The sequence below is a fragment of the Panthera pardus genome, unplaced genomic scaffold (assembly GCF_024362965.1).
Source record: "Panthera pardus isolate Hobbes unplaced genomic scaffold, ASM2436296v1 HiC_scaffold_8, whole genome shotgun sequence".
Classification (NCBI taxonomy): domain Eukaryota; kingdom Metazoa; phylum Chordata; class Mammalia; order Carnivora; family Felidae; genus Panthera; species Panthera pardus.
The window spans coordinates 15,594,218-15,606,408 of record NW_026527013.1 but is presented as its reverse complement, the minus strand read 5'-3'; the positions used below and the strand labels follow the sequence as shown (position 1 = coordinate 15,606,408).

At 49.0% G+C, this 12,191-nt stretch overlaps 1 protein-coding gene across 3 annotated transcripts in view; it reads right to left on the bottom strand.

Moving 5' to 3' along the window:
• LIMD1 (LIM domain containing 1) overlaps positions 1-12,191 on the bottom strand; it is a 66,272-nt gene that overhangs the window by 18,002 nt on the left and 36,079 nt on the right. The window contains exon 3 of one of the 3 annotated variants that reach the window (XM_053898301.1): positions 3,015-3,146. The exons of the other annotated variants lie outside the window; for them this stretch is intronic. Within the exon in view, the coding sequence (XP_053754276.1) occupies positions 3,028-3,146 (119 nt within the window). The 3' untranslated portion in view covers positions 3,015-3,027. Of the gene's footprint in view, positions 1-3,014; positions 3,147-12,191 lie in introns of those variants that run through there. 3 annotated transcript variants of the gene reach the window in all.

Here is a 12,191-nt window from a genome sequence, read left to right as displayed (position 1 = left end):
GATCGTGACCTGAGCCGAAGTTGGACGCTTAAACCGACCGAGCCACCCAGGCGCCCCTTAGCTCAGCTTTAAAAGACCATCTAAGTTCGGAAACTGGGTCCCACACCACATTTGGTAGTATTTTATCAGTAGGAGAAAACACAAACAAACCTAACATCTGTTGATTGCCTTCTGGGTTTCAAGTACCGTATTTAGAACTTTCCTATATTAACAAGTTTAAGGAACGTTAACATTGCCACATGTCACGGCATCATCACCCCCCTTTCTGTCCTTGTCTTACCATGTGCCTTCTATGGAGAAGTGCACGACCGCCCCCTGCAGGCTGCAGCAAGCATGGAAGGCATTTGCGCAGAATGAGGCAAAAATAACACCCCCGCGTCAGTATCACGGAGCAGGGCACATACACAGGAATTAATTATCCTTGGGAATCGCTGGAAATGACACCCCAGGACCACTCCCAACTTTCTGGGTTTCCTTTTCTTTTTAACGTTTATTAATTTATTTTGAGAGAGACAGAGAGACAGAGAGAGAGAGCATGCGCACACGCACAAGCAGGGGAGGGGCAGAGAGAGAGGAGGAGAGAGAATCCCAAGCAGGCTCCAAGCTAACAGCACGGAGCCCGATGTGGGGCTTGAACTCACGAACTGTGAGATCATGACCTGAGCCGAAACCAAGAGTCGGACGCTTAACTGACTAAGCCACCCAGGCGCCCCTCCTTTTCTCTTCATACAAATGTGATACAGGACCACCTGGGTGGCGTAGTCAGTTAAGCGTCCAACTTCAGTTCAGGCCATGATCTCTCAGTTCATGAGTTCAAGCCCCGGGTTGGGCTCTGTGCTGACAGCTCAGAGCCTGGAGCCTGCTTCGGATTCTGTGTCTCCCTCTCTCTCTGCCCTTCCCCCACTCATGTTCTCTCTCTCTCTCTCTCTCTCTCTCTCTCTCTCTGTCTCAAAAATAAGCATTTAAAAAAACCCTTATATTAAAGCACTTTCTATGTACTGGGCACTTTACATTGTATCTCACTTCATTGGCTTGACAATTCTATAAAAGTCCCTTGTGACGGCCCTCACGAGGCTGTAATGTGTTTGGTGACTGGCTCCCATCTTCCAGTGCAGGCACAACGAGGGGAAGGTGGGGCCAGGCAGGGAAAGTATTCTTGAGCCTGACTCACTCCAGATCTGGCCAATGACACAGACACCAACTAAGCTGAGAATTCCTGGAATCCCTCCCCGTCCTCAAAATTCCATTGAGGTGCCGGATCCGGAACCCACGGACGTACACGCTGGGGGCAGCCAACCACCACTAGGTGGCACCAAACCACAGCCAGGACCGGCACAGGAGGGGCGGCACAGCGCACGGACTCCAGGCTGGCTGGTGGAGGCAGCCAGCTGGCTCGGGTCGTCGTCGCGCGCTCATCTCCAACAACGTGACCTGTACCTGAGGCAGTTTAGCGCCACCTACCCTGTTCATGCAACAGCCAAGTCAGTCAGGCAAACACCTACTGTGGCTACAAGGAGGTAGGAGAGATGGGACTTGAACGCGGCTCTCTGGAGCAAAGTCAGCAAGCACACTTCCCATCACACTAGACCCACTTTGTCCCCAAAGGAGTATCTCTCGGGGTGCCTGGGTGAGTCTTGATTTAGGCTCAGGTCATGATCTTACGGTTCGTGAGTTCGAGCCCCACAACGAGTGCCGTGGTCACACCGCAGAGCCTGCCTGGGATCCTCCTTCTCCCGCTCTCTGCCCCTCCCCTATGTGCATGCTCTCTCTCTCTCTCTCTCAAAAATAAGTAAATGTTTAAAAAAAAAATTTAAAAAGTGGGGCACCTGCGTGGCTCAGATCATGATCTCACAGTTTGTGGGTTCAAGCCCCGCGTCGGGCTCCGCGCTGATAGCTCAGAGCCTGGAACCTGCTTTGGATTCTGTGTTTCCCTCGCTGTCTGCCCGCCCCCCCCCCCCCAGCCCCACTCATTCTCTCTCTCTCTCAAAAATAAATGAATTTTTTTAAATTAAATCAATCAAACAAACAAACCCAAAGGAGTATCTGTCAACTAGGCAGGGGAAAGGCGGATCTCCTGGCCTTCCCGACCAAACCTCCTCCTCACTCCACTGCCCTGCACGGGGATGAGCTCTGCCGTCCTCACTCACTTCCTACAGTGGCACCTGCCTAGAGGCGCGACACCAGGGAGCCGGCCGTGGCTGTGTCGGTGCTCATACAGAGGACAAAATGGAAGGGTCGAGGGGCTTAGTTCCATGCTTCAGAACCACCTGCCGAGCCCCATCCCCGGAGACTCTGACGTAGCAGGTCTGGGAGGGGCCTGAGAACGTGCCCCTTCCCACGTGAGGCTGCAGGCACTGGTCCGCGGACCACTCTTTGAGAACCGCTCCGATAGGGGCTGCCCCGGGCTGCTCTCTGAACCAGCATTCCCGCTTAACGTGATTCCTCCTGGTCAAACACCTAGTCACGTGCACACCAAAACCATACCAAATAAACAGTTTTCCCAGAGCTTTGGAAGAGTCATAGTTGCTCTTTATTTTTCCATCACAACAACAGTTTATAAAATATTGATAAATAAGTGTACAAACTCGTCAAAAAGCCACCTCCTACGGACAGCAAATGGCTATTTTATATTTGCCCTCAGGGCCCCCTTCAGCTGAAAAGAGAAAAATGTGGATGAAGCCAGCGTAGCTGTGACAACAGTTACAGGTGTCGCAAAGAGAGGGCGGCCGTCTGAGCTGACAAATAAAACCTAACATTCTCCTTTCCTTCTAGAAATAGAAATGGCGGGGCGCCTGGGTGGCTCAGTCAGTTAAGCGGCTGACTTCAGCTCAGGTCACGATCTCGCAGTCCGTGAGTTCGAGCCCCGCGTTGGGCTCTGGGCTGATGGCTCAGAGCCTGGAGCCTGCTTCCGATTCTGTGTCTCCCTCTCTCTCTGTGCCTCCCCGTTCATGCTCTGTCTCTCTCTGTCTCAAAAATAAATAAAACGTTAAAAAAAAAATTTAAAAAAAAGAAATAGAAACGGCTTGTCTACTCTGGAAAAGTAATTGGCCCTTGGCTGGAAGACTTCATCACAAATTTCAGTGTCCAGAATACCTTCCCGAAGAAAAGTAAAAATGCAAGGTTTTCCGGATAATGAGAGGAGTTCCCTGCAGAAAGGAAGTACACATTAGCAACTGTTTAGATTCCGTTTTTATTGTAAAAATTAGCAACTGTTTACATTTTATTTTTATTGTGCTGTCCCAAGACGGTCACTTCTACCAGCTTGGTCGCCTTGGTCCCCAGCCCTAGGTAGCCATTCCTATGTAAATCTAAGTTAATTAAAATAAAATAACACTAAACATTCAGTTCAAGGACTTGAACGAGAACATTTCAAGTAGCCAGTGGCCACTTGTGACCAGGGCAGCTAGGGAACATTTTTGCTTTATCGCACAAAATTCTCCCCGATCTGCTTCTTCAAACAGCTTCGTCCAGAACAGGTTAACCCTTAATGAACTCCTAATACCAACCAAGTGAAAAGCCAATCAAATTGGTTCAGTGCAAATGAACCGATCAACCTGGATTTCCTAGGCTCGCGCAGCCTCAGGGGGCCGAGGAACCAGGAAGAAGGTGGAAAACAGAAAAGCACACAGGAGAGGGCCCTTGGCTTTGCCACTTTCCCAGAAACCAGAGGTTGGCCGGTCACCTGACCCTGGGGGTTCCTTGGTAGAGGGTGCTGTGGAGAGGGAGAAAGCAGGGGGTTCGCAGTAGGGAGCCCAATGCGGTGCTGGCTCATACTAAGTGTTTAGCGGAAGTCACTGTTGCCAGGATCCCATCAAGACCTTCAGTTTCCTCACCGGAAACCTACATGAGCTAAAAATCTCATCCGCCCCCATCTCTCTCTGCCCAAACCCTCCGGGTCGCCCCTTCTTTCTCAGTCTACCTGCGGTAAAGGGCCAGGTTTTTGTTTTGTTTTTCATTTCCATCTGTCAGACTTCTTTTCTTGGAAAATACAACAGTGTGGGAAAATGAAACATCAAAGCCAGGCTCCAATCTACTCCGTCAAATTGTTGCAAACGTTTCTAAAGGGTCACAATTTCTGCGCTTCTCGCCTTACTGACCACACTGTCGGAGACCACGCTACGAGTAGACCCGCTCCACAACCCAATTCTCTTCTCACTGGCTGCTCCCAAGTCTTTTTTTTTTTTTTCCTTACAGTTTTACAAACCCATCTCTCTTTTGTTTTCCATTCCTACTATTCCAGACAATGATCATCTGGATCAGAGAACGCTGTACAGAGAAAAAAATCCTGGAGACCTGCAGAGGGTCTCCTTTGAGTATTCAGCAGGTCTTGGATCAGCACATGCCTGTGAAGAAACTAACCAAGCCCGGGGGAGAAAGTCACCCACAAGGGCCGAAAACAGTGCCTATTCCCACCAGCCAGAGTGGGAAAACTCGTAATCCGTGAGAACTGGGTATTGAGTGAAATGCTCAAGAAGGTTTTGCCCTGGAGCCCTCTGCTCCAGAAACATCGTTGTCTCCAGATAACTTACCTACATCCCTGAAAAGCTCAAGAAGATTCAAAGGAATACAAAAATACCCAGGACTCAACAAGGTGAAATTCACAATGTCTGGCATCCAGTCAAAGATTACCAGGCACACAGAAAGGCAAGACAGACAACCCATAATTAAGAAAACAGTCAATCTACGGAAATCAAGGCAGATCAGACACATATCTTCGAGTCACTAGAAAAAGAGACACAAGTTATTGCTACCATATTTCATATGTCCAAAAAGTTAAATAGCGACATGGAAAATCTTTAAAAATGCCCATATTGAGTGGCCAAAGATGAAAACTAAAGTATCGGAGATGAAAAACACTTTGGATGGGATTAGGACACTGCACACTACAAGGGAAAAGATAAGTGGATCTAAAGGCTTAATAATAATAAAAACTGGCTGCTCAATGGCCAAAATGAAACATTCGTTTGAGAATGAAACATTCTTCCTCAAAACGTAAAAGAATTTTAAGAATAAGAAGAACATAAGGGAGTTGTGAGACAACCTTAATTAAGATTTAATTTACAGGCCAATTTATTAAATTTAACAAAGAGTCGTCAAAAGGGGTAACATAGTCCCTGAAGGAGAGGAGAGGGCAGGGGGAAGGCGCGGCAGAAAAACGTGAAGAAGCAGCGACCAGAAATGTTCCGGATTTGGCAAAGACTATAAACTCACACATCCAAAAAGCTCAACAAACCCCAAGCATGGGAAACATACAAAAGACACCAAGAGACATCATGATCAAATTTCTTAAAATCAATGACAGAAAACTTAAAAGCAGACAGAGAAAGAAGATATGTTACCTATAGAGAAACAGAGATAAAGTAGACATCGGATTTCTGATGAAAACAATGAAACAATATCTTTATTTTATTTTTTTTAAATGTTTATTCACCTTTGAGAGAGAGACAGAGTGTGAGCGGGGGAGGAGCAGACAGAGAGGGAGACACAGAATCTGAAGTAGGCTCCAGGCTCCGAGCTGTCAGCACAGAGCCCGATGTCAGGCTCAAACTCATGAACCATGAGATCATGACCTGAGCCGAAGTCGGCCACTTAACCAACTGAGCACCTAGGTGCCTCATGGAACAATATCTTTAGAAATTAAAAAAAAAATTTTTTTAACGTTTATTTATTTTTGAGAGAGAGAGAGACAGAGCATGAGCAGGGGAGGGGCAGAAAGAGAGGGAGACACAGAACTCGAAGCAGGCTCCAGGCTCCGAGCTGCCATCACAGAGCCCGACGCGGGGCTTGAACTCACGGACCGTGAGATTATGACCTGAGCTTAACTGACTGAGCCACCCAGGCGCCCCTCGAACAATATCTTTAAAGTAGAAGAAAAAATTATCAACCTAGAATTCTCTAGCCCCAGAAAAAATGTTCTTGAAACTCAAAAATGAAATAAAGATGAATTCAGACATACAAAAGCTGAAAGGATTCATTACCAGCAGATCTGCACTATTAAAAAAAAAAAAAGCTGAAGGCCTTTAAGCAGAAGGAAAATGGTACCAGATGAAAATCTGGATCTAAACAAGAAATGAAAAAGGCCAGAAATAGCAACAACTGCATGGATAAATGAGATTTTTTTCTTATTAGTTAAATCGCTTTCAAAGATAATTGACTAGAGCAATGGAAAAAAAACAATTGAGGGACCAGAAACTAACCCTTACTTTTAGGGTCAATTCATTTTGGACACATTTGCCAAGACAATCCAATGGAGAAAGAGTAGTCTTTTCTTTTTCTTTGTTTTTTCATGTTTATTTATTTTGAGAGAGAGAGCGCGAGGGTGGGCACACAAGTGGGGAGGGGCAGAGAGACAGAGGAGAGAGAGAACCCCACGCAGGCTGTGCACTGATCTCATGGGACTGTGAGATCATGACGTAAGCTGAAACCAAGAATCAGATGCTTAACCGACTGAGTCACCCCGATGTCCCAATAGTAGTCTCTTCAACAAACAATGCTGGGAACACTTCATATCCATGTGCAAAAGAATGAAGTGGAACCCCTACCTCAAACCATATAAAAACCAACTCAAAATAGATTAAAGACTTCAACTTAAGAGCTAAGACTATAACATTCAGAAGAAAATATGGGCATGAGTCTTCATGACCTTGGGTTGGGCACTGTTTTCTTATACAAAGCACCAAAAACACAAGAAACAAAAGAAAAAAAATAGATAAATTAGACTGCATCAAAATTTAAAACTTTTGTGCTGCAAATAAGAACATCAAGAAAGGGAAATGACAGTGCATAGAAGGAGAGAAAATATTTACAAATCATATACTGGAGACTCATATGCAACACATATAAAATCTATCAAAACTCAAAAATAAAGGGATTAAAAACCCAATGAAAAAATGGGTAAAGGATCTGAACAGACATTTCTCCAAATAAGACATGCAAATCAGTCCATGAAAAGATCAGGGCACCTGGGTGGCTCAGTTGAGTGTCTGACTTGGGCTCAGGTCATGATCTCACGGATTGTGAGCTCGAGCCCCACACCAGCTCGCTGCTGTCAGCACAGAGCCTGCTTCCGATCCTCGTCCCCCACTCTCTGCCCCTCCTCTACCTGCACTCTCCCAAAACATAAATGTTTTAAAGAAAGGTATTCAACATCATTAGTCAGGAAAACGCAAACCAAACCGCACTGAGATTCAACTTCACATTAGGATGGTTAAGAATCAAAGGGTCAGATAATCACAAGTGTTGGCAAGGATGTGGGGATACTGAAATCCTCACACACTGCTGGTAGGAATGGAAAATGCTGCAGCCACTTTGCGAAACAATTCCTCAAAAAATTAAACACAGGAGGACAGCACCTTGGAGAGCGGCATTCACCAAGGTGGGGAGGAAAGGCGAGGGTGACGGGCACCAGGAAGGGCAGGCGTGTTCCGTGGGGCCAGGAGGCTCTGCGGGATGGCGGGTGGAGGAGGCAGCGGCGAGACGGAAGACAGGCAAGGAGTCGGAGCTGGCTTAAGGAATTGGTTCAATGCTAAGCGAAGGAACTGGACTGTGCCGTTAAGGCAAGAAGTGGCAGAGGCCTCCGAGCCGGGGAGTGGTCCCCACAAAGCTGTGCTCAAAGGCCGGCTGTGTGGATGGAGATGGCAGGCCAGCGAACAGGACCCAAGACAGTCGGGAGGGATCAGCAGGGATCCACATAAGAACCAGAAGGGTCTTCCCCAAATGGGGCCTCCCGGGACCCTGCTGGCATCGTTCAACCCGACAATGGTGGCTGTGCTGCTCTGCTTGGGCACAGCTGTCCCCACTGCCCTGATCACAGGGAAGCCTGCACCCTCTGCTCCAGCACCGCACCTGCCGGACTCCCAGGCCGGTCAGTGCCCCGGAGGTGCATCCGGTCCTTGAAAACCCGGCCACGGGATCGCCACCCAGCCTTGGTGCCTTTTCGGAACAGAGTCTGGCAGCCACGTGGTGAGGGTTCTCCTCCCCTTTAAACTCAACGGGCAGGAAGGCTGTGCTGATTTTGACTCATCAAAGGCAACAGGATCTTATGCAGCACGCAGAACAATGAGGAAGAAGGCATAGGATGTATATACTTCTAAATGGAAAACGCAGGGCAGCAGAGTGAACACAGGGAGACAGCAACGAGCTCGGGCACAGCTCTGCGGGCACGGCAGACGTGTTTTGGTCTTGTTTCGGTATTTGGCGATAGGTAATTTTCTTCTCCCGTATGTGTTTTCTTTTTCCGTGTGACTATATTACCTTTGCAATGTATAAAGTACGAAACATAATAAGCTTCACTGATCATCTCATATCCACAAGGGAATTAATAAGGTTTAGGAATGAGAGACTTTACCTGCACTGTGCGATATGGTAGCCACTGGCCACATGTGGCTATTTACATTTAAAACTTCAATTAAAACAAAAAATGACGTAGGGGCGCCTGGGTGGCTCAGTGGGTTAAGTGTCCGACTTGAGCTCAGGTCATGATCTCAGGCTCCGGGAGTTCAAGCCCCGTGCTGGTGAAGCCTGCTTCAGATTCTGTGTCTCCCTCTCTCTCTGCCCCTCCCCGCCCCTTGCACTCTCTCTCTCTCTCTCTCAAAAGTAAATAAACATTAAAAATTTTATCAAGAGGAAACAAAATAAAATACGATGTTCGATTCCTCAGTCACACTGGCCACATTTCAAGTGCTCAAAAGTCACGTGTGGCCATTGGCTGCCACAGTGGGTGCTTCGAATCTAGAGTTCAGGAAATAGGGAGCTAGAGGCCAAAGGAAGGTGAGGCAAACTTGAGGACCACAGACACATTCCCGGGTGACTGTGGCAGATCCTCCAGGATGTCCATCATGCACATGCACACAGGCCTCGGAAGCAGGATCCGTGCAGGTGCAGTCAGGGGTCCGCATCGTACAGGAGCATAGAAGCCCCATGGGCTCCATGATGGAGGCTGTGGGTGCAAAGAAATCGTCAGTGAGGGGACACAAAGGAGGGAGGAAGTAGGGAGGGAAGGGACGACAATGCAGAAGAAATACAAAAGGGTCCTTATTAGCCAGGGGTCTGCAGAGGCATGGAACCTGGAGGGTATATGCATATGTGTGCACATGCATGTGTAGGTGTGCACACGTGTATGCACACCCATGTGTATATGTACAGACAGAAACAGAGAGATTTATTAAAAGGAATTGGTTCAGGGGTGTCTGGGTGGCTCGGTCGGTTAAGCGTCTGACTTCGGCTCAGGTCATGATCTCGTGGTTCGTGAGTTTGATCCCCACATCGGGCTCTGTGCTGACAGCTCAGAGCCTGGAGCCTGCCTCGGATTCTGTGTCGCCCTCTCTCTCTCTGCCCCTTTCCTGCTCATGCTCTGTTTTGGTCTCTCTCTCTCTCTCTCTCTCAAATATAAATATTTTAAAAAATTAAAAAAAAAAAAAAAAGGAACTGGGTCACATGATTATGGAGGCTGACAAGGGCACCAAGATCAGCAGTAGGCAAGCCACAGGCCCTGGAAGAGCTGATGGTGTCATTCCCGTCCGAAAGCAGGGAGAATGGATGTCCCTGCTCAAGGCAGTCAGGCACGAAGAAATCCCTTACTTGTGGGAAGGTCAGCTTTTCTGATTCCGTGCGGGCCTTCAACTGATTGGGCAAGGACCACCCGTGTCAGGGGGGGAAAAAAAATCTGCTTCACTCGCTCGGCCTACCAATTGTTACTCTCCTCCAGAAACATCCTCACAGACACATTCAGAATAACGTTTGACCAAACGCCCGGGCACCTGTGGCCCACTCCAGCCGACACACTGAATGCACCACCACGGGGCCAGGGTTGGGGACAGAAATTTAAGAGAATATTTGAGAGACAGAACATTTAAGAAAGCAAAGAACAGACACTCTTGGCAAGAGAGCCAAAGAGACCCAAGTAGCGTCTATGGTGCCAGGGTAAAGTTCAGACCTCCAAAAAAGACCTTATTCCCCAAACCCAGAATTCTGGCTCAGAGATGAGGCACCGGGTACAATGTCTTCATGCTAATTAGGGCGCGGTGCCCCCCCACGTACCAGAACACCCACCCAAACCGTGTGTGCGTGCTGTCACGCACCTGGAACGTACGTGTTGCAAGCAGGCGTGGGTTACGCAGGAGCCACCCCCTACAGTACAGGGCTCCAATACCCCAGACCCTGCTAATTAATGTCACAGGCATGAAGAATCTGATGTTTCCCACTGTCAGGGACCTCACGGCCTCTGGACCCACAAAGTCTGATCTGGGAAACCAAGTCTGGCCCCGAGTCAGGGGCCTCGGCACAACCGGCTTTGCTAGAGACGAACACGAGAGACCCTTGTAACAACGCACCAAGTCGATGTTGCCCCTCTGCCCTCTGCCGACCCACACAGCCCTTTGCCCGGCTCGTCTATTTTGGTTGCTTCCTGATTTCTTCCTCGCCCACTGGCTTCCTTGAGCCCGTGCCTACTCTTCCTTTCTCACATTCTTGATCCCCGGCGTTTTCCTTGGATGCAGCTGACTCATGCGGCTTACTCACAACTGCTGAATGTGGCGAGAAACGCTGGCGTGAGCCAACGGCTCAGAAATTCAGGCATCAGAGCCTTTAATCCAGGTCTCTCGTATCTCCCCTCTTCCAAGCCTCAGGCTGTTCTCCTGCGTTCACAACCAGAGAATCTCTGAAAACCCAGCTTCTGCCACCGCACAGCCCCAACACAAGAGTGCAGTGCGCGGCCAGCGTCCTGTCTCTGACACGCGTTCTCTCCGAGCAAGGGTAATCTGACACTAACGCGGTGGCGGGAGCAAAGGCTGTGGGTCCACACGGTCCTGGGCTCGGGCGCGGAGCACGCTACTTAACAGCGAGGTCACCAGCCACAAGCAAGCTGCACTCCCAAGCCCCTGTCTGCCTGCCTGTAAAAGGAGGCCGACAATAATGCTGAACTCACTGGACTGTTCCAGATTTAGCGAGCTCCCGTGGGTGGAAGGCTTGGTGTGGGGGCAGGTCAACAGCAAGCTGGGCAGCTCATCTACAAGCTACTTATAAATATTGTGATTACTGGTTTAAGGAAGCAGTCCAGCTGTGAATTAAAGCAAGACCTCCCTCGTGCTGGCTCCGCTATTTCAGAATCTGTGAGCGTTTTCGAACGCTGGGTGGATGAGGTTGCATACAAAGTCAACGAAAAAAGGAAACATGGGGCGCCTGGGTGGCTCAGTCGGTTGAGCGGACGACTTTGGCTCAGGTCATGATCTCACAGCATGAGTTCGAGCCCCACGTCGGGCTCTGTGCTATCAGCCCGTGTTTTGGATCCTCTGTCTTCCTCTCTGTCTGCTCTCTGTCTGCCCTCTGCCACTCGGGCTCTCTCTCCCTCCCAAAAATAAATATGAACACATCAAAAAAAGAAAGTACTCATGATCTCAGAGGCAGCATTTAAACTTCCTAAGAAAACAAAATAGCTGACGAGCACCCTCCCAATTCTAGAACCTACTGGATGATGGACCACCAATCACCAACCACTGACTTACTCAAGAACCCCCGTTCCACGACGCTGGCCTTAATTCTGGCTGTTTTCCTTACCTGCGGTAATGACGAGGTACTTTTTTTAGATTTCTAGATACAGATTTTTCGTAACTCAGACTCCCATGACTGGGTCTAAAGGGGTAAGAGTTCACTATGAAATTCACTCGCAATCTTTAACCTCCCCCAGGGTTTGGTTTTTGGAAGGTGGGATGGGCAACGGCATATGGTCCTCACTTTACGGTGTGCTTTCCCCGAGGCGTGACGGGCAGGTCACCGTGCACGCCCCCCCCCCCCCCCCAGGGTAGGAGAACTAGGTATGGCACTGAAAGCCACCTGTTCTGGCCGTGACTTGCACATCCCAACACTGTCCCCTGAGTGGACGCCGTTGATTCGCAGTGGTCCTTCTCTGAGACCAGGCCTATGTGGGCAACAGTTTCCGTCCACCTGGACCTGCCCCCCATCCCACGCCCAGGCCCGGGCCCTCGTGTTCTCTGGGCCTCAGGGAGGGAGAGAACACGCATGGAATCTCCTATCTGATCGCTCATTCCCAGCTGGTACAGAGGAAACATCAGAGCAGCCATGAACACGCACATGGCCAACAGGCTTCACCTGGACTCCAGGATGGGGGCTGTCTAGTCTTGGAACAACAAAAGCTGACGTTTTAGATCTAAAACTGCCTGCAGCAAGGACACAGA